Raw genomic sequence first — 27215 nt, forward strand, 5'->3', positions numbered from 1 at the left:
TTCATGTTCATTACCAGATTGTGTTTCAGCATAAAAAATAGAAATATCATTGGGATTCTCAGGTGGTTCAGTAATAGGTTCACTAGAAGCATGCAAAGTCCTATCATTTTTCTTTTTCTTCTTTTTAGAAGGACTAGGTGCATCTAAATTATTTCTCTGAGAATCTTGCTCAATTATCTTAGGATTGCCTTCAGGATACAAAGGTTCTTGAGTCATTTTACCAGTTCTAGTAGCCACTCTAATAGCATAGTCATTATTTTTACTGTTCATTTCATTGAGCAAATCATTTTGAGCTTTAAGTACTTGTTCTACTTGAGTGGTAACCATAGCAGCATGTTTACTAATGAGTTTAAGTTCACCTTTAACTCTAGACATATAATCACCCAAGCGTTTAATCATATAAGCATATTGTTTTAATTATCTACCATATAAGCATTAAAATATTCTTGCTTAACCATAAAGTTACCAAATTCATCCAAACATTGGCTAGCAAACTTAGTGGGAGGGATCTCAGCTTTATCATATCTATAGAGAGAATTTACCTTTACTTCCTGTGTCGGGTTATCAAGACCATGAGTTTCTTCAATAGGTGAGGGATTAAGATCATATATTTCTTCAACAGGCGGTAAATTAAGACCATGTATTTCTTCAACAGGAGGTAGATTCTTAATATCTTCAGCTTTAATACCTTTTTCTTTCATAGATTTCTTTGCCTCTTGCATATCTTCAGGACTGAGAAATAGAACACCCCTCTTCTTCGGAGTAGGTTTAGGAATAGGCTCAGGAGTTGGCTCAGGAAGTGTCCAATTATTTTCATTTGTCAACATATTATTCAATAGAATTTCTGCTTCATCCGGTGTTCTTTCCCTGAAAACAGAACCAAGACAACTATCCAGGTAATCTCTGGAAGCATCGGTTAGTCCATTAGTTATAAAAGATATCAAGTATTTCATTTTTCTTAAGAGGATGATCAGGCAAATCATTAAGTAATTGGAGAAGCCTCCACCAAGCTTGTGGGAGTCTCTCTTCTTCAATTTGCACAAAATTATATATTTCCCTTAAAGTAGCTTGTTTCTTATGAGCAGGGAAATATTTAGCAGAGAAGTAATAAATCATATCCTGGGGACTACGCAAACAACCAGGATCAAGAGAATTAAACCATATCTTAGCATCACCCTTTAATGAGAAAGGAAATATTTTAAGGATATCAAAGTAGCGAGTTCTCTCATCATTAGTGAACAGGGTGGCTATATCATTTAATTTAGTAAGATGTGTCACAACAGTTTCAGATTCATAGCCATAAAAAGGATCGGATTCGACCAAAGTAATTATCTCAGGATCAACAGAGAATTCATAGTCCTCATCAGTAACACAGATAGGTGAAGTAGCAAAAGCAGGGTCAGGTTTCATTCTAGCATTAAGAGATTGCTGCTTCCAATTAGCTAATAACTTCTTAAGATCATATCTATCATTGCAAGGAAAAATAGCTCTAGCAGCTTCTTCATCCATAACATAACCCTCAGGAACAACATGTAATTCATACTTATTAGGGGGAGAGTCTTCATCATCACTATCATCAATATTATCAGTTTAAATAATTTCATTCTCTCTAGCCCTAGCAAGTTGTTCATCAAGAAATTCACCAAGTGGTACAGTAGTATCAAGCATAGAAGTAGTGTCATTATAAGTATCATGCATAGCAGAAGTGGCATCATCAATAACATGTGACATATCAGAATGAATAGCAGAAGCAGGTTTAGGTGTCGCAAGCTTACTCAAAACAGAAGGTGAATCAAGTGCAGAGCTAGATGGCAGTTCCTTACCTCCCCTCGTAGTTGAGGGATAATTGTTGTTTTTGCGTCTTTCAAGTTCTTCATAGTGACCAGCAGATATAAATCCCAAGTGACTCAAAGAATAGAGCTATGCTCCCCGGAAACGGCGCCAGAAAATAGTCTTGATAACCCACAAGTATAGGGGATCACAACAGTTTTCGAGGGTAGAATATTCAACCCAAATTTATTGATTCAACACAAGGGGAGCCAAAGAATATTCTCAAGTATTACCAGTTGAGTTGTCAATTCAACCACACCTGGATAACTTAGTATCTGCAGCAAAGTATTTAGTAGCAAAGTAATATGGAAGTAACGGTAACGATAGCAAAAGTAATATTCTTGGGTTTTGTAGTGATTGTAACAGTAGAAACGGAAAAGTAAATAAGCGAAGAACAATATGTGAAAAGCTCGTAGGCATTGGATTGGTGATGGAGAATTATGCCGGATGTTGTTCATCATGTAACAGTCATAACATAGGGTGACATAGAACTAGCTCCAATTCATCAATGTAATGTAGGCATGTATTCCGAATATAGTCATACGTGCTTATGGAAAAGAACTTGCGTGGCATCTTTTGTCCTACCCTCCCGTGGGAGCGGGGTCCTAGCGGAAACTAAGGGATATTAAGGCCTCCTTTTAATAGAGTACCGGACTAAAGCATTAACACATAGTGAATACATGAACTCCTCAAACTACGTTCATCACCGGGAGTGGTCCCGATTATTGTCACTTCAGGGTTGCCGGATCATAACACATAGTAGGTGACTATAGACTTGCAAGATAGGATCAAAAACTCTCATATATTCATGAAAACATAATAGGTTCAGATCTGAAATCATGGCACTCGGGCCCTAGTGACAAGCATTAAGCATAGCAAAGTCATAGCAACATCAATCTCAGAGCATAGTGGATACTAGGGATCAAACCCTAACAAAACTAACTCGATTACATGATAAATCTCATCCAACCCATCACCGTCCAGCAAGCCTACGATGGAATTACTCACGCACGGCGGTGAGCATCATGAAATTGGTGATGGAGGATGGTTGATGATGACGACGGTGACGGATTCCCCTCTCCGGAGCCCCAAATGGACTCCAGATCAGCCCTCCCGAGAGGTTTTAGGGCTTGGCGGCGGCTTTGTATCGTAAAACGCGATGAATCCTTCTCTCTGATTTTTTTTCTCCCCGAACACGAATATATGGAGTTGGAGTTGAGGTCGGTGGAGCAACAGGGGGCCCACGAGGCAGGGGGCGCGCCCCCCACCCTCGTGGACAGGTGGTAGGCCCCCTGGCCTTGATTCTTTCGCCAATATTTTTAATATTTTCCAAAAATAAGTTCCGCGGAGTTTCAGGTCATTCCGAGAACTTTTGTTTCTGCACATAAATAACACCATGGAAGGTCTGCTGAAAACAGCGTCAGTCCGGGTTAGTTCCATTCAAATCATGCAAGTTAGAGTCCAAAACAAGGGCAAAAGTGTTTGGAAAAGTAGATACGACAGAGACGTATCAACGGCGGATCTGGGGCTCCTCTCCCCAGATCAGTTCTCCTCCAGATTGTGCAGGCTCGGGCACCGGACGGCGGCCCTGAGCGGAGGTGGGCTGGCGCCGAGGTTTCCCTCCTTCACCGGCATGGTTGGGGGCAGCCGGAGGTGTTTGCGTGGTGCCGGCATCGTTCGGAGTCGGCTTCAACGTGCGTGGCGGTGGGAATCTAGTAGGCGGCGGCCTGCTGTGAATCCCTGTAGCGTCATCTCTGACTCGATCTGCTCCGGTTCGTGCTAGTTCCAATACCTGCGTGGTGTTGGCTAGACGGATCTAGCGGGTGGGCATGGATCTAGGGGAAACTCTAGGCCGGCGGCGGCCTCACCAATGTCGACGTCGCGCGGTGCCGATTACCTTCCTGGAGGCTTTGGTGTGGATCATGCCCGTCTCACCTTCCATGGGCGCTGGCGAAAGCCTATGTTCCTCTGCTATGGGCGACGAAGGCACCTAGGTGTCGTGCTCCTTCCTGAAGATGGTTGGTGAGCTAGCACAATCAGCAATAGCTTTGTAGATCCAATGCATAAACTGACTTTTTCCAGCAAAGATAAACATATCTCAGGGCATTTCTAACCAGACCTAGCTGATGCCCTAAACTTAGCGGAGTAAATTTTCGTTTTTCTGAACTTTGCAATTCTAGTATAAATTGAAACTATATATTGGCACACATATATAAACTGAACATAAATTTGAATGTTTACAGACCAAATTTATAGTTTACAAACCAAATTCAAAGTTTACAAACCTAATTTAAACACACCGAATGGTTCAAATGTAGCAAATAGCATTTCATAGAACAACTAGGACTCGCTTAGATGTTGCTAATGATGCTCAACAAGATCTTGTTGGAGCTGAGTATGAACTTGACGGTTCTCCACCTTGCGATGCCCCTCAAGGAATGTCAAGATCCTGTTTGTATCATGCTCTGGCTCAATCGGACTCCCATTGGTGATGTACCGAAAGTTCTCAGGCATATCTCTCTCGTCTTCAATGATCATGTTATGCAATATGATGCAACAAGTCATGATTCACCATAGAACCTTGGAGTTCCAGTACTCGGCAGGGCCACGAACAATTGCAAAGCGCTTCTGAAGCACACCGAAGGCTCTTTCCACATCTTTCCTTGTAGCTTCTTGACATTGGGCAAAGTGAGTGTTTTTGTTAGCTTTTGAACGCGAAATTATTTTGACCAAGGTGTCCCATGATGGATAGATGTCATCCGCAAGGTAGTAACCCATCGAGTAGTTGTGCCCATTGACCGAGTACTCGCAAGCGGGAGCTTCACCTTTTATAAGCCTGGAAAATAGATGTGTTCTCGATAGCACATTCAAGTCATTGTGAGAGCCATGCAGACCAAAGAAGATGCAACTGCCTCAAGAATGATTGTTGGACTTTTGACATAGTCTTTGTACTGACCCTTCCAACCTGCAGGATACAATTCTTCCATCTCCTGTGCATACAGTCAAGTGATCCTAGCATCTCTGGCCATCCTCTTGCTTCACTCTCAGTCATCAGCCTTTGGGTGTCTTCCTCGGTTGGTGCTCTCAAGTACTCCGGGCCAAAGACAACGATCACTACTTTGGTGAACCTTCGCACAGCCTCCAAGATTGTGTCTTCGCCAATGCATACATAGTCATCAATTGCATCGGCAGAACACCCATATGCCAAGACTCGAATAGCCGCAATGCATTTCAGCATAGGCTTGCACTGATCTCTCCAGACGCATTTCTTCGGAGCTTGAACCAGTCATCATATCTCTCAACAGCTTTTGCAATGGTTAGAAAAAGACTTCTGTGCATCCGAAAGCATCAGGGAAAGTACTTCTCTGGATAGGTTGGGTTTGGATCAAAGTAATCTTGCATGATCTTGGCATGGCCCTCCGCTCTATCACGGTTGATGTGTATGCGGCCAAATTGTGATCCTCTCCTCGGCCGCCGAACATCATAATTAAAAATCATGCCTAAAATGGTGTCAAAGTCATCATCGTCTTCTTCCTCCTCTTCGGACGACGATGAGTCCTCCAACGCCATCTCCCTCAACCTCTCCATATACAATCCAAATGGTTCGGTTCAATCAAACGACTCGGTACAAAGAGAAACAAATAAAAAAACTCACCTAGGCAATTCTTCGAACGCTTGGGGTGCTGTGGTGGTGCAAAAACCGGCCGGCATGGTTTAGACAGAAGTGGCGAGTGGCGGGTGACCTGCAGCAGTGCTCAAGTAAGGTGAGATGCGGCGGCCGCTAGACAAGGAAGAAATTGAAAAGAAAGCGAACGAATCAACAATGGCGACGGCGGTGTTGTTTCACCTTGATTCTGGCAACGGTGATGGGGTCTGAAAGGGCTGGCCGACGGGAAGAATGGCGGTGGAGGGAAAGGGATGAAACGAGGTAGCAGCGGGGCCGGCGGGAGGCGCGCCGGCGAAGATGCAGCGGCCGCACAGACGAGAGAGCGAGCCACATATTTTTACTCGGCCGCATATCGATGGAGTAAAAATAGGGAAGTTTTGGGGATGAAGTAAAAAATATACTCCACTAACGGCCGATAGGGGATCAGCTAGGTGCCGGTTAGTGGAGTAAAATTGAAATTTTATTCAACTAGCCGGTTATAGGGGATCGGTTAGAAATGGCCTCATCTGCACATCACATCTATAGAATCTCTTTTGGTGTCAATGCCTTCAAAAGCCATAAATTTGTTCGACCTCTGCTGGTGCATCGCACTTTGGCTCCGAATCCACCACCGCACCACGGAAAGATGGCTCCATGATGATGTTAGGCTTCTCCTGCAACCATGAAGGTACAAAGATGTAGCAAACCGACATGGCCACGTGGAGGTTAACCAACATGAGATTGTTGCCTCAGGATCCTGACATAGGTGCCGTAAGCTCCATCCCGACCATAATAGACGGACACATAGGGAAAAAGGCCCCGAGCTCTCCAAGGGCTTTATTCCCCGCGAGCTTAGTAACTTAAAGAGATTGGTTCTGGTCTACTGTGTGGTCACAGTTTTGTACATAAAATTAAAGTTACTTGTTCAAGCAAGTGTTTGTTGTTGTCTGTGTTTTTGTTGAGGTGTGTAAAGACCACTATCTGTATAGTTCCAACGCAACACAAAAGAGCACATGCGAAACATGAAAAATACATGGATGCACTTGAGTGCATATGCACCTGATATGGCAAAAAAATTGATTCTTTTTAAAGTCAAAAAAATCCTGAAAACTTTTCACAAAGAAAGATGTGAAACATGCACTCTCTCACTCCACTGGTGTTAGCCCACGCGTGTACATGTTGGATAATGAACGGATAACCGCAAAGAAAAGGTTAATCATGGAATGTTAAATATTCCTCGAAAAAATGTTAAACATGTATAAATAAAATAGATTTGACGCATACGACAAATGTACAATGTGTATGAAAAGATAGACATGTGTTGAAAAAAGAAAAAGGGGAAAGAAAAGTGCATAATAGTTTGTCGCAAAGAGCCTCACTTTGTTTTTGAGGGGTGCAAAGAGCAACACGCACATTTTTTTTAGCGGTAGCAACACACAATTTAGGATAGGAGCTCTCCGTTGAATCCGCTCTCTCTCTCTCTCTCTCAAAAAGAGTGCATAATAGTGGGCCCGTATCACGCAGTCGCAGCATTCATTGAGCCTAGCCCAGCCCAAAGCACGCTGGCACTCGCCCCGCTCATGCCGCTGAACCCGGGGACCTCCCCTATCTGCCGCAGAATTGGAGGGACTTCGCACAGGTTAAGGCTTTGTCTGGCCCGGCCCACGCACAGGTTAAAGCATGCTGGAAAAATACAACGCAAAAAAGAGCAGCCCTCGACACGAACTTGCGACTCAGCACTAATAGAGACCGTACCTAATCACCGGAGCTGATCAGCACTATGGTTAAATGTGCAACGCAAAGTCTTTTAGCACTAAGAATACCGACAGATAAAAATCTATTTTCTCGAACATTTAAATCAAAATCTGAATACTTACAAAAGAAATTCTGAACAATTTCCAACATACAGGAAAAAGTATTGAAACAATTTCCCAATTTTTAAATTTGTTACCAAATTTCAAAATGGAAAGAATGTGTGAATTTGTGAACAAATTTTGAAAAATGGGAACATTTTTTCAATATTTTTTGACAAACACGAACATTTTTTGAGTTTGTGAGTAAATTTAAAAAGAAGTTTTTTTTCGAATTTATGAACAAATGTTGAAACAAAAACAAAAACATTTTCGACAAAAGGAAACATTTTTTTCATCTGTGAACAAAAAATCGAAACTCTGAACAAAATTTAGAAAAAGCCAACATTATAATCATTAATGGAATATTTGAATAAAAATTGAGAAGTGGAACATTTTTTCAAGTTATGAACATATTTTGAAAGGCGAACATTTTTTAAGTTAAGAACATATTTTGAAACAGGATTTTTTTAAATTTATGAACATTTTTTCAAATATGCAACCATTTTGTCTGCTGAATTTCAAAATTTGTTCGAAATTTCAAAAAAATGTTCTGAAGATAAAAAATTGTTCCTGTTTTTTCATTTTGTTCAGATGTTACAAAAAACTAAGTTATTGTTTTTAAAGATTAGTACGAGAAACACTATTTTTGAGAAAAAAATGTGAAGGTTGTATGAAACAGCGAACACTTTTAGAAATTGTGAATAAGATTTGGAAAAACTCAACAATTCAAAAGATGCAAACAATTTTTCGGAATTGGAACATTTTTGTAAAATCTCCAAAAAATATAAAACGTGAAAGTTCTTTTGAAAACCCAAACATTTTTCAAATTCGAAAACAAATTTTGGATACTCAAACATTTTTTTAAACTGGAAACATTTTTTGAAACTCCCAAACAAAAATTGAAATATGAACATTTTTTGCAATTTCGAACAATTCTTTAAATGGAACATTTATGGAAACTCGCAACAAAATTTGAAAACATGAACATTTTTTTGAATTTGGTGAACAATTTTTGAAATGGCAAGATTTTTTGAAACTCCCAAACATAATTTCAAACGTGAACAAAAAGAAAATAAAACGAGAAGAAAAAGGAATTGAAAGATGAAATAAAGAACCAGAAAAACGTAGAAAGAAAAAGAAAAAAACAGTAAAAACAACAAAGAAAAAGCAAACAGAAAAAACAAGTGAAAACCCGGTTCATGAACCTACTAGAAGGTTCCTAAAACTTTTCAAGAGCCCTCTAGAAGATTCCCAAAACCGGACGCTGTAGCGCCTGCGCTATCTCCTAATTGGGCCGGCACATCTTGATCGCTAGTGGCTCGCTTCTCTGTGCGAAGCCTCGAGAACTCGACGCAGTGAGCCTCCATCCTGTCGACTGCCTACAGCTAACTGCCTCTTTTGCTCAGAAAGCTCTTTTTACCGGTTCAGGGATGTACCGGTGGAACATCCACGGTTGGTTTGCTTTCAGATTTGTGCAGCGGTCCCACCACCTCATAAGTATATGCATGTATTCAGCTTCACACACTTCCGTATCTCTCTTTCTTTCTTTCTCTGACAACTTTCCTTCCACATGGGTACTATTGATAGCTTTTTGTCATACACAGGTACGGGTGGATCATACAAAGTGCATGTGCATGCACAGAATAAACTCACTGTTTCTCCTCTCTATCTCCACAAATTCCTACATTTATTGTTTCTTTGACAATTTCATTTAGTCGTACCTATTAAAATATAATTTTGTTTTTAATGTCAGTTTCGCATTTTTTTTGTCCACGGCTCATCTAGACATAGCAATTTCAATTCATATCTAACTGAAATATCATCTGAACTCTTCCAAAAAGCATTGCAATCATTTTGAGAAATATATAACACTTCCACAAGCTAAAAATGATCTAGCTTCACCATACTGAAATATAAATTTCACATATCTTGCACAAACCATTACAGTTAAATTGGTTTAACAACTTGCAACACCACATTGAAATATATTTCAGGGAAGTAATTTCATATATTTCAATACATATCTCACTGAAATAACAAGTTACAGATGTGACAAATAGCAGTTTCATATATTCTAGAGAAGTAATTTCATATATTTTCACAGAAATTAGTTTCACAACTTGCAACTCCATTGAAATATATTTCAGGGAAGTAATTTCATATATTTCAATACATGTCTCACCAAAATAACAAGTTACAAATATATGAAATAGCAGTTTCATATATTTCAGAGAAGTAATTTCATATATTTTCACAAAAATTAGTTTCACAACTTGCAACACCACATTCAAATATATTTCAGGGAAGTAATTTCATATTTTTCAATACATATCTCACTGAAAGAACAAGTTACAAATATGAGAAATATCAGTTTCATATATTTCAGAGAAGTAATTTCATATATTTTCACAGAAATTAGTTTGACAACTTGCAACAACACATTGAAATATCAGTTTCACATATTTTGCACAGCTCAACTACACATAGTTATTTCAATTAATATCTCACTGAAAATCTTTCCAATCGTTTTGAGAAATACATAACACTTCCACTAGTGTTTAAGAACGAGTGAAATTAGTTCTTTTAAATGAGTGAAATCATTTTAATGAAATTAGTGAACTTGATTTTGAATATTAGTGAAATATGTATTTTTAAATAAGTGAAACCAGTGTTTAAAAATGTTTGAAATTAATTTTTTTTAACGAGTGAAATCATATTTTTTTGGAAATTAGTGAAACAATCGAAATCACTTTTGTGAATTACCGAAATAATCTTATATTTTTCTGAAAGGGATTTCAAAGATAATTGAAATACACAAAATAAAAATTAGTTGAAATATATCCTAGATTGATCTTGTTTTGAAGGTCTTGTCAACGCGAATTCTAATATATAAAAAGTTTAAAAAGTGGACATTTGTTTGAAAAGATATCAATCATTTAAAATATGAGGATGAAAATTAATATATGTTAGATGTATGGGAGAGAGAATGCATGCATGCACGGTTATTTTTCTCCTCCCTATCTCTCTCTTCTCTGTAAAAGGCTGCCACCATGTACTTTCTGTCAGGCTATGTCACTAGTATTCACAATGTATACAGCAAGATATGATATACGTTGTCAGACCACATGAATCTTGATGAAATGCATGTGTGGTGGATTTCTAACCGGTAGGTACCGGTCCGGTAAATTTACTTTTTCGCTCTTTTGCTCCGCTGTGAACCAACCAACCAACCGTGAGAGGAGAGCCCATCAAAATTGAGAAAGTTCATATAGTACATATTGAATGATTACTCCACCCTGCTATATATGCTACTATAAATAATAAGCACACGTGATTCATTACTTGGTTAGTGCTTACTGTACAAAAGAGTAAAAGGGCCGGGCCTTATATAATCCCTGTCTCTATATTGTTGAGCTTCTACAGGAGACTCCTTGTACCACCAAAAAGAATGAAGCTTGAAAGAATAAATCAAAGCAAAGTAAAGCACAGTAAAGCAAAGTAAAGAATAAATCAATGCAAAGTAAAGCACAATAAAGCAAAGTAAAGAATAAATAAAGCAAAGTAAAGCATAATCCAGCTAGGGGAGTCCTGAAACTTATCCTTTGTAGCTAGGGATTAACTTATTGTGCCAAATAAAATAATTATCTTTTCCGCACGAAAAATAGGCCATCCGGTTTCTCTTCTGTATGGGTATGGACAATATTAAATCATTTGGACAGAGGGTTTACTTGCTTCCTGCTCAACCCCATCCCCATCCCATGCAAAACACATGCGATGGGATTGTCAGTGCTCACTCTTCTTAATCTCCCCTCTCTCAATGTAGGAGCTTTACTTGCCCATCATTTACTTCAATTTTCGACAGATTAGCTACCGTACGTACGTGTGAAGATCATTCATTGGAAAGTTTCAGTTCTGGGGTAATTGTATGTATCATTTGGCATCCAGGTTCCAAACTATTTGAGTGTAGAAAATGAGGCTTAAGCGTATGCAGTTAGCAGGGACGCGTGCATGTTAATATAGACACAAAGGCCGCAAGATTACAGGGTGGTTATGCCATGGATTGATCTCCAAGATACAACAAAGGATAAGATCAAATCTCAACAGCCTAACCAGGAGTACAACAGCTACACACACGCACACAATATACGGTTTATAGTTATACCGTATGTACAATGTTTAACATTGAGAACCGCGGTAGCTAGCTAGCTTGGTCCAGAAACGCAGGTATATTTAATTGAGGGCAGCATCCATTCTATTGTTGAGCTTCATTCCTCTTATTCCTTGTCCCCATTGCTGAGGGGAGCTTCCTTCCTTCCTTCCTTTATGTACTACTCCCTCCATTCCAAAATAGATGACCCAACTTTGTACTACTACGTTGTCTTCACCAGCAGCCTCCTCAAATGCATGGGATGCTTTTCTTTACTTACCAGCAGACCAATGGGATGCTTCTTTGTGCTCTTGTCCAGCAGCCATTGGAATAAGAGGAAGCTCAACAATGGATACTTTCCCTGGCTGGCAGCAATTTTCTTGCTTGGGGACATCGACTTGACACACGAAAAGTGGAAATTCCATCACCATATATATCAGGTCATTCATCGGAATCAGATCCTTTGGTAGCCCAATGTAGAGAGAGAGAGAGGGAGAGAAAAAGAGAGAGTGTCATCAAAGTAAAGTAAAGTATACGCAGCTTTGTGGAGGCTCCAATCCAAACTAGCCAAAGCATGCACATCTTCCTCTGTATATAAGCAAGTGCGAGACCATTTTCAAGTACAGATTTGGGTATGTGTATCTGTCAATTTCAATCTGAACAAGTTGCTTGAAGATATTAATAAAGATATCCCACAAGTTGAAGGGGAAAAGGGGTATAGACCAGAAGAGCTAATTGAACAAAGATTAAATCCAAAAGGTTCTTGCTTGTATTGGATGATATATGGGACTGTAGTGATGAGGATGACTGGAAAAGATTATTGTTGCCACTGGAAACATCACAAAAAGAGGGTAGCATCATTCTAGTAACAACTCGGTTTCCAGCAATAGCAAAGATGGTTGAAACAACTAATCATATAGAACTGAAAGGTTTAGAATCTGAATATTTTAGGAAGTTATTCCATGCATTTGTCTTTGGTGATGACCAATGTAGAAATGATCACAGTTTTTTGCTCGAGACTGGAGATAAGATAATGGAAAAACTAAAGGGATCCCCTCTTGCTGCAAAAACCGTTGGTGCATTACTAAGAAAAGACCTTAATTTGCATCACTGGAAAATGGTCTTAGAAAGTAAAGAATGGGAGAGACAGACCGGTGCCAATGACATTATGCCTGCCTTGAAGCTTAGTTATGACCATCTTCATGTTCATCTACAAAAATGCTTTTCCTATGCTGCATTGTTTCCTGATGATTTCCATTTCAGTAGCATCAATCTGATTAACTTGTGGATAGGACCAGATATCTTACAGTCTGATTCTCGAAACCTAACATTTCAAGATATAGGTTTGAGAAATTTAGATGATTTGGTCAAGAATGGGTTTTTTGGAGAAGAGGAGACTGATGATTGTTTGTACTATGTTATGCATGACCTGCTACATGATTTGGCATTGCAAGTTTCTTCTCACGATTGTATAAGTTTACATCACTCCAACACGGGGTCGGTGGAAATCCAGCCATCCATCCGTCACATGTCTATAATCATTAATAAATTAGGGGTTGATAATGGTGTGTCCAATGGAAACTTTAAGAATGAATTGAGGAAACTAAAGACAAGGTTGAAGGTTGAACATTTGCAGAGTTTGATGTTATTTGGAAAAATGGATGAAGGTTTTGCCAATATTTTGGGTGATCTATTTAGGGAAGCGAATGCTCTCCGTGTTCTTCATTTTGATGACATGCCGTCTTATGTGGAGTCCATTTTACATAACTTATCGACACTTATCCACCTACAATACCTATGCCTGGGGACAAAAAGGTATCATTTAATGAAAAAAAGGAATGCAAGGGAGATGCAATTACCACTTGCCATTTCTATATTGTATCATTTAAGGATTTTGGATCTAGGATCCTGGTATGGCTGTAGTGATTTACCCAGAGACTTGAGCAACCTTGCAAAATTGTGTTGTTCTCATACCCGAAGTGACGAGCTTCATGCTGATATTTATAATGTGGGGAAACTTAGACTCTTAGAAGAATTGAAGGTATTTCGAGTCAATAAAGAAAATGAAGGATTTGAACCAACACAACTAGAGCATTTGACCGAACTAAGAGAGCTTGGTATATACAACCTTGAGAATATACACACGGAAGAAGAAGCAGCAAAAGCAAAACTACTGGAAAAAAACTACTTGGAGAGGTTAAGATTGGACTGCGATAGTGAACGGTCTAATATCGAGCCTGGTGTCGAAAGAGTTGTCCTTGATAGCCTTAAATCACATATATATGTTAAAGATCTATGCATTAGAGGGCATGGAGGTCCTTCTTGTCCATCATGGCTAATCACCCTTGAATCTCTTGAATCTCTCCGTCTTTTTGGTGCTTCTTGGCAAAGTCTCCCGTCTTTAGAGAAGATGTGGGGTCTTTGTAAAGTAATATTGGAGGATATGGTGGCAATGGAGGAGTTTGTTATAGAGCAAAGCTTTTGCAGGCTAATAAGGCTTGAACTTGTTGGCTTGGAAAGTTTTAAAAAATGGGTACACTACCGGAATCGCCCCCTATGCCGACGGCCCGCCAGGGCCGTCGGCATAGGCCTGAGTCCCGTCGGGATAGGCCTATGCCGACGGCCCCCGTCGGCATAGGGCCGTCGGCAACATATGCGTCGGCACAGCCAGGGAGGCCGTCGGCATAGAAAAGCCGTCGGCATATATGATACGCCGACGGGGGCCGTACATCTATGCCGACGGCCCTGGCCATCGGCAACTATCACGCCTAACGGCGGCGGCTGTCAAGTCTGCCCAACGAACAGTCGCCACGTGGCACCACTATGCCGACGGCCTAGCCGTCGGCTTAGTCAAAAACTATGCCGACGGCTCGACCGTCGGCATGGGTGTGCCACGGGGCGACCAGCCGCTGCTCTAGGACCAGGGCTATGCCGACGGCCTGGCCGTCGGCATAATTTGAAACTAAGCCGACGGCCAGGCCGTCGGCATAGTCCTTCATACAGAGCTCCCAGTAGCTGACACGTGGGTGCCTATGCCGACGGCCTAGCCGTCGGCACAGTTTTTAAACTAAGCCGATGGCTAGGCCGTCGGCATAGGTGCCACGTGTCAGCTACTGGGAGCTCACGCTAGCCCTATGCTGACGGCCTAGCCGTCGGCATAGTTTGCTTTTGCTTTTTTTTGTTTTTTCTGTTTGTTTTCAGATCAATTCAATTCAAATAGCAGCACATATCAGCAGATATATATGATGGGATAGACATATAAAACACAACGGGATATCATCCGGCACCATCACAACAATATATGCATAAGCATCATCACACACAAGTCTCTAAATGAACATCATCACAACCAACATAAGCATAAGCATATAGAGAAGCACACAAGTCATCTAAATGATCATCACCACACACAAGTCATCTCAAGCATCATCACCACACAAGGATCATCGAGCACCGCGGAGGTCGTCACCGCCAAGACGGCCAAAGCCCAGGTCGTCACTGCTAGTGGCAGCGCTACCGCCAAGACCGCCTCCGCCTCCGCCTCCATGGATTGGAGTGGTCGGGCTCCGTGTCTCCGGAGTGCTGCGAAGACCACCGCCAACGGTAGATCCACCTGTTCCCTGGATGTTGAAAAGACATATGCACGGGATATATGACTGTGTTGAAAGGCATGACATGCTTTGGGTGAATAGATTGGGGATGAACTAACCGGCAAGGGGCCAGCGTTCTGTGCCACGAACTCCTCAAAGCTCATCAGCACTGGTTGTGCTGGAGGGCATTGTGCTGGAGGGAACTGAGGACACCTGCCGGCCGCCATATCCTGAAAAGCCTGCCGCATCTGGCTATCCCTCTGCGCTTGGTGTTCATAAAGCCTCTGATGCCACGCCATGGTCTCCTGGCGTGTGTACTCCATGTAGGCCTACGGTATGACATGATGGAACTCATAAAACTACTAAATGCGGAAAATGAAGTGAGAAATGAAGATAAGAGGGAAAATACTTACAGATTGTTGCTCCTGAAAGAGGGACTGTGTACTAGTCACTGGCTGGCTCGTGCGCTGGCTCAGGCTCGGGTCGATCCGACGAAGCTGTGTGTAGGAGATACTAGGAGTGATCACAGCATCGAGAACCGCCTCCCGACCGTGCTCCTTGGGCCCCATCCTCACCACCGCCATGTCGTCCAGAGGCGCCGCAATGGGGTCAGGTGTGTCAGGATGTAACTTCAGATACGCTTCGGAGTAGGCCTTCTTCCTCCCTGCGGTCTTCTTGCCGTAGTACTTGGGCTCGCCAGGCTTGGGGTCCTTCCGCGTATGGGCGATCTCCCACGCCTGCATGTGTGAGAGCGGCCGCTTCAGTTTCTCCTCCTGCACCACCAAACAGAGGTTAGTCATACATAAGAAAGTGATGGTAAATAGAAGAAGAAGAATGTTTAATGGGGTTAGTCATACATTAACTGCCTTGTGGAGATAGTGGTTTCGGTTTCCCTGAGCATGTACTCCCTCCGTCCCTCGGTTAGCCTTATTTTTGGTTCTCATAGCCGCCCAGGCTCCAGCCTCATCACACCAAAGATCCACCAATGCCGCCCAGGACTCGTCTTTTCCATAACACCAATTTGGACACACCTACATAATAAAAGCATAATGGCATGTAGGTGTGTCCAAATTGGTGTTATGGAAGCATAAAGCATAAAGCATAATGTACCACAAGGTAATGAAAGCATAATGAAAGCATAATATATGAAAGCATAATGAAAAATCTTTTATACTTACCGCCAAGAACTCGGGCCTCTCCAAGGTAATGCCCATCCTCCGCGCTTCTTCCTTGGTCATCTTCACACCAAGATAGTCGTGGTAGTATGTGGAGATGGCCACATAGCGCACCTCGTACTGCATCTGGCGGGCCTTCTTCTTGCATTGGCACAGCACGATCTGGTCCGCTCTAGCCCTGTGCTCCGGAAGAACTCGATAGAATTTCTACAATCATGCATGAAACAAGAATGGAAGAAGCCATGAGTTAAATCATTCGTGAAACTAGAATGAACTTGTGCTTCTGAAGAGAACTCACCCAGAAAGTAGTGATCACGGCCTTGGCATGGGTCTCATGGTCCGCGTGGCGGGCCGCTTCCCAGTGGTCCCAGCTCGTGGCCAAAACCCGACGGTCCGGCTGCCTGACTAGATCAGGACAGTACAACCCCGGCCAATATAACTTCAGCAAGACGGTGATGAGGCCGTTGGGAATACGGACCCCTTTAGAATATATCCAGTTGCTGCAAAAGAATGAACTATTAGCATGTGACAAGAAAAATAAATAACAACCGGAATAAGCATGTGACAAGCAAAATAATGAACCACTTACTCTTTTCCCGTGGGCTCAATGAGCCACTTCTGCTCCTCAGTAGCAGGAACCTGCTTTGGTAGCTTTGCCTTGCCACGCAGCCACCCCTTCTTGTCAACCCCCTTCCCGTCACCACCATAATCCCCGCCACCACCCTCCTCCTCGCCTGCCTCCCCCTCCCCAACCGGGGTCCAACAGCTCCTACGACGATCACTCCACCGAGATGGAACACCACAGAACCTGCACTGTGACAAAATTTAAGAACATCGCCGTCATCATCTATCATCATGTAACAATCATCAAAGCATAAAAAAATAATCATCATCATCATTTATCATGATCCAACAATCATCATCATTTATCATCTCTTTCGCAAAAAATGGAAATCTGTCATCATCATCATCTAAAAATTATCAAGGCATAAAAAAAGCATTATCATCTATCATCAACATCATCATCTATCATCATTAACATCATAATCTATCATCATCAACATCATCATCTATCATCTATTTTTTTTTGCATTTCTTGCGTTTCTCATATTTCTAACTATCATCAAATCATCTATCATCTAACTATCATCATAAATAATGCATGCATACATCCATATAACCATATATCATCATACATAATGCATCCATCCATCTATCATCTAACTAAATTAAAAAAATTCCTTCAAAGAGGGAGGGAAGGAGCTCACCGTGGGGGAGGGCTGGCTCAGGGGGGGCAGGCACGGAGGGGGAGGCGGAGGGGAGCTCGGGCTCGGGCTAGGCCGGCCGGAGCAGCGGCAAAGGAGGGCCGGTGCAGCCTAGCCGCCGGCCGGAGCGACGGTCGGGCGGCGTTGAGGGAGGAGTGGGCTCGGGGAGGTCCGGCCGAACCGAGCTCGACGAGGGCGCGGGCGAGGGGTGGCCGGGTAGGATTCCACGCACCCCACCGTGGCAAGGGAAGGGCGGCGGCGGCGCGACCCGAGACAACGAGGCCGGGGCGGAACACGGGTGGGGCGGCTGCGGCGAGTGGCGAGGGAAAGGCGGTGGTGGCCCAGAGCGCGGGTGGGGCGGCGGCGGAGCAGGGCGAGGGAAGGGCGGCAGCAGCGACTAGAGAGGAAGGGCAGCGGCGGGCGGAGCAGAGGATCCGGCAGCGGCGCGGGTGTGGGTCGGGAGGAAGGGGGAGATGGGGAATGTGTGGTCGGGGGCGAACCGCAGCGGATAAGGTCAACCTATGCCGACGGCTTGGCCGTCGGCATAGGCCTGGCCCTTTGCCACGTCATCGATCCGTGGTCGTGCGCGCTGCTATGCCGACGGCTAAGCCGTCGGCATAGATACTTTGCATTTTTTATTTTTTTATTACGACATATGTGTGACTCTCAGCACAATGTAAAAAATAGTCCCACCTCGCCCAAAAATAGTCTGAAGGTTTCACCGTGATAGTCCACTTTCCATGATGGATGCCGTTTTCCACCTCCAAGACATGGCGGCAGCGACGCCCGTGAGGGGGGCACACCCCGGAGTCGCGTGTCGGGTGCCTGAGCGTGCCACCATGCTTCCACAAGCGTAGTAGGGCCCACCGCAACACGTGGCGGCATTGCAACCCCCTCCGGTACCCCGTCCCGTCTAACCCTGACATAGACGACCGCCGGATCTAGCTCTTTGACTTGTGCCGGACTGGGTCTGACCGGTGGACCTTTTCACCTGATTTTCGTAGCCCAGACCATAGCTGCACCCCCCAACACCATCTCGGCCCAACCCACCCAAAGATACCCCCCGTGTCGGCCCGACGTGGCCGTTTCCCCCCTTCGGGACGGGCTTTGACCAGTGGACCTCCCCACCCGGTTGTGTTAGGTCAGCCCATAGGAACACTTTGGAGCAACATCCGGGCCAGACCCACAGCAAGATCCCCTCCGTGTAGACCCCACGCGTCCGTTTCCCCCCTCCAGGTGCCGGCGGCGGCGCCGTCTGTGAGGGAGGGCACACCCCGGACACGCGTGCCAGGCGTTTGCAACCGCCACAACACTTCCAGACTTGTGAGAGGCCGCCTACGCAAGATTTGGCGGCATGCTAGCCCCCGGAGGCTGCCGGCCACAGCCGTAGACGCGCGAAGGGCAATCCGCGTAGAGGGAATTTTTTGGAGACTTCTCCACAACCAAAAATTATGAAAAATAACATCGTTCCTATAGCACATGTGCCCGCGTCGTGCAAAAAAACTTATGATTTTATCGCCCTCCAAGTATTTAGTAATATTGACGCCGCATCGTTACCGCGGAACGTCTACTACCGTGTCATCGCCGTCCGTGAGGGGGGGGCCACGCCCCGGAGATGCGTCCCGCCTCTTCGGACATGCCACCACACCACCCCGCATGTATGAGGGCCCGGTGCGACGCTCCGGTGGCATTGCTACCCCCCCCCCCCCCCCAAGTGCCCCCGTCCCGCCTAACCCTGTAGCGTTTGACCACGGGATCTAGCCCTTTGACTTTGCACGGACGGGCTTTGACCAGTGGACCTCCCCACCCGGTTGTGTTAGGTCAGCCCATAGGAACACTTTGGAGCAACATCCGGGCCAGACCCACAGCAAGATCCCCTCCGTGTAGACCCCACGCGTCCGTTTCTCCCCTCCAGGTGCTGGCGGCGCCGCCGTCCGTGAGGGGGGGCACACCCCGGACATGCGTTCCGAGCGTTTGCAACCGCCACAACACTTCCAGACTTGTGAGAGGCCGCCTACTCAAGATTTGGCGGCATGCTAGCCCCCGGAGGCCGCCGGCCACAGCCGTAGACGCGCGAAGGGCAATCCGCGTAGAGGGAATTTTTTGGAGACTTCTCCATCACCAAAAATTATGAAAAAATAACATCGTTCCTATAGCACATGTGCCCGCGTCGTGCAAAAAAACTTATGATTTTATCGCGCTCCGAGTATTTAGTAATATTGATGCCGCATCGTTACCGCAGAATGTCTACTACCGTGTCATCGCCGTCCGTGAGGGGGGGCCACACCCCGGAGACGCGTCCCGCCTCTTCGGACATGCCACCACACCACCCCGCATGTATGAGGGCCCGGTGCGACGCTCCGCTGGCATTGCTACCCCCCCCCCCAGTGCCCCCGTCCCGCCTAACCCTGTAGCGTTTGACCACGGGATCTAGCCCTTTGACTTTTCACGGACGGGCTTTGACCAGTGGACCTCCCCACCCGGTTGTGTTAGGTCAGCCCATAGGAACACTTTGGAGCAACATCCGGGCCAAACCCACAGCAAGATCCCCTCCGTGTAGACCCCACGCGTCCGTTTCCCCCCTCCAGGTGCCGGCGGCGGCGCCGTCTGTGAGGGAGGGCACACCCCGGACACGCGTGCCAGGCGTTTGCAACCGCCACAACACTTCCAGACTTGTGAGAGGCCGCCTACGCAAGATTTGGCGGCATGCTAGCCCCCGGAGGCTGCCGGCCACAGCCGTAGACGCGCGAAGGGCAATCCGCGTAGAGGGAATTTTTTGGAGACTTCTCCACAACCAAAAATTATGAAAAATAACATCGTTCCTATAGCACATGTGCCCGCGTCGTGCAAAAAAACTTATGATTTTATCGCCCTCCAAGTATTTAGTAATATTGACGCCGCATCGTTACCGCGGAACGTCTACTACCGTGTCATCGCCGTCCGTGAGGGGGGGGCCACGCCCCGGAGATGCGTCCCGCCTCTTCGGACATGCCACCACACCACCCCGCATGTATGAGGGCCCGGTGCGACGCTCCGGTGGCATTGCTACCCCCCCCCCCCCCCCCAAGTGCCCCCGTCCCGCCTAACCCTGTAGCGTTTGACCACGGGATCTAGCCCTTTGACTTTGCACGGACGGGCTTTGACCAGTGGACCTCCCCACCCGGTTGTGTTAGGTCAGCCCATAGGAACACTTTGGAGCAACATCCGGGCCAGACCCACAGCAAGATCCCCTCCGTGTAGACCCCACGCGTCCGTTTCTCCCCTCCAGGTGCTGGCGGCGCCGCCGTCCGTGAGGGGGGGCACACCCCGGACATGCGTTCCGAGCGTTTGCAACCGCCACAACACTTCCAGACTTGTGAGAGGCCGCCTACTCAAGATTTGGCGGCATGCTAGCCCCCGGAGGCCGCCGGCCACAGCCGTAGACGCGCGAAGGGCAATCCGCGTAGAGGGAATTTTTTGGAGACTTCTCCATCACCAAAAATTATGAAAAAATAACATCGTTCCTATAGCACATGTGCCCGCGTCGTGCAAAAAAACTTATGATTTTATCGCGCTCCGAGTATTTAGTAATATTGATGCCGCATCGTTACCGCAGAATGTCTACTACCGTGTCATCGCCGTCCGTGAGGGGGGGCCACACCCCGGAGACGCGTCCCGCCTCTTCGGACATGCCACCACACCACCCCGCATGTATGAGGGCCCGGTGCGACGCTCCGCTGGCATTGCTACCCCCCCCCCCCCCCCCAGTGCCCCCGTCCCGCCTAACCCTGTAGCGTTTGACCACGGGATCTAGCCCTTTGACTTTTCACGGACGGGCTTTGACCAGTGGACCTCCCCACCCGGTTGTGTTAGGTCAGCCCATAGGAACACTTTGGAGCAACATCCGGGCCAGACCCACAGCAAGATCCCCTCCGTGTAGACCCCACGCGTCCGTTTCCCCCCTCCAGGTGCCGGCGGCGGCGCCGTCTGTGAGGGAGGGCACACCCCGGACACGCGTGCCAGGCGTTTGCAACCGCCACAACACTTCCAGACTTGTGAGAGGCCGCCTACGCAAGATTTGGCGGCATGCTAGCCCCCGGAGGCTGCCGGCCACAGCCGTAGACGCGCGAAGGGCAATCCGCGTAGAGGGAATTTTTTGGAGACTTCTCCACAACCAAAAATTATGAAAAATAACATCGTTCCTATAGCACATGTGCCCGCGTCGTGCAAAAAAACTTATGATTTTATCGCCCTCCAAGTATTTAGTAATATTGACGCCGCATCGTTACCGCAGAACGTCTACTACCGTGTCATCGCCGTCCGTGAGGGGGGGGCCACGCCCCGGAGATGCGTCCCGCCTCTTCGGACATGCCACCACACCATCCCGCATGTATGAGGGCCCGGTGCGACGCTCCGGTGGCATTGCTACCCCCCCCCCCCAAGTGCCCCCGTCCCGCCTAACCCTGTAGCGTTTGACCACGGGATCTAGCCCTTTGACTTTGCACGGACGGGCTTTGACCAGTGGACCTCCCCACCCGGTTGTGTTAGGTCAGCCCATAGGAACACTTTGGAGCAACATCCGGGCCAGACCCACAGCAAGATCCCCTCCGTGTAGACCCCACGCGTCCGTTTCTCCCCTCCAGGTGCTGGCGGCGCGCCGTCCGTGAGGGGGGGCACACCCCGGACATGCGTTCCGAGCGTTTGCAACCGCCACAACACTTCCAGACTTGTGAGAGGCCGCCTACTCAAGATTTGGCGGCATGCTAGCCCCCGGAGGCCGCCGGCCACAGCCGTAGACGCGGGAAGGGCAATCCGCGTAGAGGGAATTTTTTGGAGACTTCTCCATCACCAAAAATTATGAAAAAATAACATCGTTCCTATAGCACATGTGCTCGCGTCGTGCAAAAAAACTTATGATTTTATCGCGCTCCGAGTATTTAGTAATATTGATGCCGCATCGTTACCGCAGAATGTCTACTACCGTGTCATCGCCGTCCGTGAGGGGGGGCCACACCCCGGAGACGCGTCCCGCCTCTTCGGACATGCCACCACACCACCCCGCATGTATGAGGGCCCGGTGCGACGCTCCGCTGGCATTGCTACCCCCCCCCCCCCCCAGTGCCCCCGTCCCGCCTAACCCTGTAGCGTTTGACCACGGGATCTAGCCCTTTGACTTTTCACGGACGGGCTTTGACCAGTGGACCTCCCCGCCCGGTTGTGTTAGATCAGCCCATAGGAACACTTTGGAGCAACATCCGGGCCAGACCCACAGCAAGATCCCCTCCGTGTAGACCCCACGCGTCCGTTTCCCCCCTCCAGGTGCCGGTGGCGGCGCCGTCCGTGAGGGGGGGCACACCCCGGACACGCATTCCTGGCGTTTGCAACCGCCACAACACTTCCAGACTTGTGAGAGGCCGCCTACGCAAGATTTGGCGGCATGCTAGCCCCCGGAGGCCGCCGGCCACAGCCGTAGACGCGCGAAGGGCAATCCGCGTAGAGGGAATTTTTCGGATACTTCTCCATCACCAAAAATTATGAAAAAATATCATCGTTCCTATAGCACATGTGCCCGCGTCGTGCAAAAAACTCATGATTTTATCACGCTCTGAGTATTTGGTAATATTGACGCTGCATCGTTACCGCAGAACGTCTACTACCATGTCATCGCCGTTCGTGAGGGGGGGGCATGCCCCGGAGAGGCGTCCCGCCTCTTCGGACATGCCACCACACCACCCCGCATGTATGAGGGCCCGGTGCGATGCTCCGGTGGCATTGCTACCCCCCCCCCCCAGTGCCCCCGTCCCGCCTAACCCTGTAGCGTTTGACCACGGGATCTAGCCCTTTGACTTTGCACGGACGGGCTTTGACCAGTGGACCTCCCCACCCGGTTGTGTTAGGTCAGCCCATAGGAACACTTTGGAGCAACATCCGGGCCAGACCAACAGCAAGATCCCCTCCGTGTAGACCCCACGCGTCTGTTTCCCCCTCCAGGTGCCGGCGGCGGCGCCGTCCGTGAGGGGGGGCACACCCCGGACACGCGTGCCGGGCGTTTGCAACCGCCACAACACTTCCAGACTTGTGAGAGGCCGCCTACGCAAGATTTGGCGGCATGCTAGCCCCCGGAGGCCGCCGGCCACAGCCGTAGACGCGCGAAGGGCAATCCGCGTAGAGGGAATTTTTCAGAGACTTCTCCATCACCAAAAATTATGAAAAAATAACATCATTCCTATAGAACATGTGCCCGCGTCGTGCAAAAAAACTTATGATTTTATTGTGCTCCGAGTATTTAGTAATATTGACGCCGCATCGTTACCGCAGAACGTCTACTACCATGTCATCGCCGTCCGTGAGAGGGGCCCACGCCCCGGAGACGCGTCCCGCCTCTTCGGACATGCCACCACACCACCCCGCATGTATGAGGGCCCGGTGCGACGCTCCGGTGGCATTGCTACCCCCCCCCCCCCCCAGTGCCCCCGTCCCGCCTAACCCTGTAGCGTTTGACCACGAGATCTAGCCCTTTGACTTTGCACGGACGGGCTTTGACCAGTGGACCTCCCCACCGGTTGTGTTAGGTCAGCCCATAGGAACACTTTGGAGCAACATCCGGGCCAGACCCACAGCAAGATCCCCTCCGTGTAGACCCCACGCGTCCGTTTCCCCCCTCCAGGTGCCGGCGGCGGCGCCGTCCGTGAGGGGGGGCATACCCCGGAGCCCCAAGACGGGCGTCTACGCATGCATGAACACTTTCACATATGCATCGGGACCCGTGCGATGTTTCGGTGACATAGCTACACCCCGAACCCCCCCACCAACCAGAATTCCTTCCGTGTCGACCGTTTCCCCCCTCCGTGACACGGCGATAGCGACATTCGTAACGGGGGGCAATCGATATACCATCGGTTATGTTTTTTTAGATAAGGCATAATTATCTTATGCAAAAGCAAAAACTAAAATAAAGTAAAAATAACAAAACAAAGTAAAAATAAAAAATAAAGTAATGCCCACGTATGCCGACGGCAAGGTCGTCGGCATATATGTGCACACACGGAGGTTGTCCCACGGATCGGTGACGTGGCGTGGCACAAGGATTGATGACGTGGCGGAGGGGCCTATGCCGACGGCTGTGCCGTAGGCATACCTCTGCCACAGATATGCCGACGGCCGCCGTTACCACCCGTCGGCGTAGGTTCAACGCCGTCAAATGGTCAGCGCTGACCGGGCAGGTGGGCCCGTGCTATGCCGACGGCCTGACCTATGCCGACGAGCCCCGTAGGCGTATCTCGGACGGTCCCGACGGCCTCGTCTATGCCGACGGCCCCGTCGGCGTAGATGGATGTATGCCGACGGCTTTTCTACGCCTACGGCCTATCCTTGGCCGTCGGCATATGTCTGGCGATGCCGACGGGGGCCTCGGCATAGATTTGGCCGTCGGCAACCCCAGTTTTTCTGGTAGTGGTAGGTACCATCACATGACCCTCATCATATGTTTCCTCTCTTGCAAGCATTGATTATTAGAGACTGCCCTAAACTCTCGGAGTTGCCATTTTCAAACCACATTGTTTACCCTAAACCAGATCAAAATTGGAACATTGATTGGTTTCCCAAACTACAAGAGCTTGAGATAATTAACTGTACAGAATTATTGTTAGTGCCTCAGATCCCGTGGACTGGGACTCTTTGTCTTGTTTATATAAGTGACGTAAGGCTACTTGAGATGTTTGATTACGACCCAAAATCATACTATGGAGTAAGATTGGAAATTGTTGGAAATGATGATCTGCAGAGCTTAGATCAGGTGGTAGCGTTCAATAGACTGATAGGGCTTGAGTGTCTGGACCTCAGGAAGTGCCCACCTTTGGAGTGGAAGCACCTTCTGATGCTAACCTCACTGAAGAAATTGTGTACAGACAGTTTAGATGGTCTGGTTGGGCCATCATCAGGAGATGAGGCTCACCCACCTCCCAAGGCTCTCCAAGAAGAAGCCCTATATTGTTTGCTGGATGGGATGACAATTAATCCCAGGCTTGTTGCCCCGAAGAAGAAGCCCTATATTGTTTGCTGGATGGGATGACAATTAATCCCAGGCTTGTTGCCCCGAGTTCATCCAAACTAGAGTCTGATGACGTACGGATGATGCCATGGGACTCCTTGTTGTGCCGTCTGACACTTTTTGGGATCGGCAGAGAAGAGATGGAGTTTAAGGAATTCAACAAGCTTCACAGTCTCCCTGCAACACTCCACAAGCTTACCAACCTCAAGCGGTTGCTAGTTTGGGAATGTCCGGCCGTCCGGTCGCTGCCCAAAGATGGCCGGCCTCCCCAAATCACTTCAAGATTTAGATGTCAGCTTGTGCCAAAACGATGAGCTAATACAGCAGTGCGATGGGTTAGTGAGAAATTGACCATACCAGAAATCTTCCTGGCAATTTGAGATTGACCAAGGTAACAAACACAGATGGCGACATTAATTAGCCTTGCTCTTTTCCTGCGTAATAATATTCTGATCAGTGTTTGTTTCCTTCTACCTACTACACAGGCTTCTGCCTTGGAGTTCCTTTGTACATTCTTCTAGCCTTGTACTAGATCTCAACCCTCACGGCGCACTTGTACTCCTTGGTCTTCCTTCATGTACATAAATCTGGTAAGTATATCCAACTTAGAACTAATTTGCTCTTGCTGTACCATTATTCTGATAGGTTTCTACATATATACTTTCCATTCACATTTGGGTCTTGAGTGCTCTTCAAATACTTGGTGGTCTACTTGCCTAGTTCAGGTGTGAGAATATCACCATGGCGTAGCTAGGTGCTACAATACTGATATTGTGGCCATATTGTTCGGTTATTCCTTTATGTACATAAATCTGGTAAGTATATATATATATATATATCAAAACAACTCCCACTTATATTCCTCATATGGCAGATTTCTATTTTTCTTTTCTTTCCAAGATAGCAAAAATAAATGGTGAATACATGACAGATTTCACGTATTTTTTATCACAAGATGAGAAATCAATACTATATATGATTATCAGTTAATTCCTTTGGGGAGTTTCTTTCTCTATTTTCTAGATGAAAATACATGAAATCTGTCATGCATTCTTTCACCATTTCTGTTTGCTTTCTGTGCAGGCCGGTGTTCTTATGATCATTCTCTTTGGCTTATTATGCATACTTTGCATTTATATTTTGGTGGCCGTGACTCATCCAGGCTTGGTGGTGTTAAGATCAAAATATTAAGGTTTTCGGTGGCCGGCCGGGATGATTATATTGTGGAATATATAAATCAGTCTTGGGTTTTCTGGTTTGCCATTTTCTTACCCACCGCTACATTGCTATTGGTACCAGGTGTTCTTCCACTCACCAGTTATCTTGGCTCGTCGTGCAGGTGTTCTTCATGTTTGTTCTGGTAGGGTTCAGGTTGACACTCACGAAGGCTCGGTGGTGTACGTACCTGGACGAGTTTAGGTTTGAGAATCAAAAGATCATTATGGATAATTGTGAAAAAAAAACAACTTCTCAGTGTTTTGCTGCTCATATTTAGGTTTGCAGTTTTTCAAATTCATTGCTAGATCGTTACCGGCCATCTCCCAAATTCAGTTTTGCATTGTCAGCTTTATCTATGAAGAGGATCCTGAGCTATGAGTGTGTTCCACTGGAAAATTATGTGATGTGGCAAGAGGCGTGCCATTCAGTCATATTGGTAAAGAATTCACTATTAAACATCAA

At 46.7% G+C, this 27215-nt stretch overlaps 1 protein-coding gene across 1 annotated transcript; it reads left to right on the forward strand.

Annotated features, from left to right (window-relative positions):
- Window positions 1-11766: 11766 nt before the first annotated feature.
- Window positions 11767-25556, forward strand: LOC125519633 (putative disease resistance protein RGA3). The gene is made up of 6 exons (XM_087534351.1): window positions 11767-11916; window positions 12076-12174; window positions 12222-12352; window positions 12428-13291; window positions 13367-14009; window positions 24945-25556. Exons 1-6 carry the CDS (start codon window positions 11767-11769, stop codon window positions 25554-25556), a joined length of 2499 nt encoding a protein of 832 aa, XP_087390477.1.
- The last annotated feature ends 1659 nt before the right edge of the window (window positions 25557-27215 follow it).

The sequence above is a fragment of the Triticum urartu genome, chromosome 7A (assembly GCF_056163025.1).
Source record: "Triticum urartu cultivar PI428250 chromosome 7A, HENAU_Tu73, whole genome shotgun sequence".
NCBI classification, from domain to species: domain Eukaryota; kingdom Viridiplantae; phylum Streptophyta; class Magnoliopsida; order Poales; family Poaceae; genus Triticum; species Triticum urartu.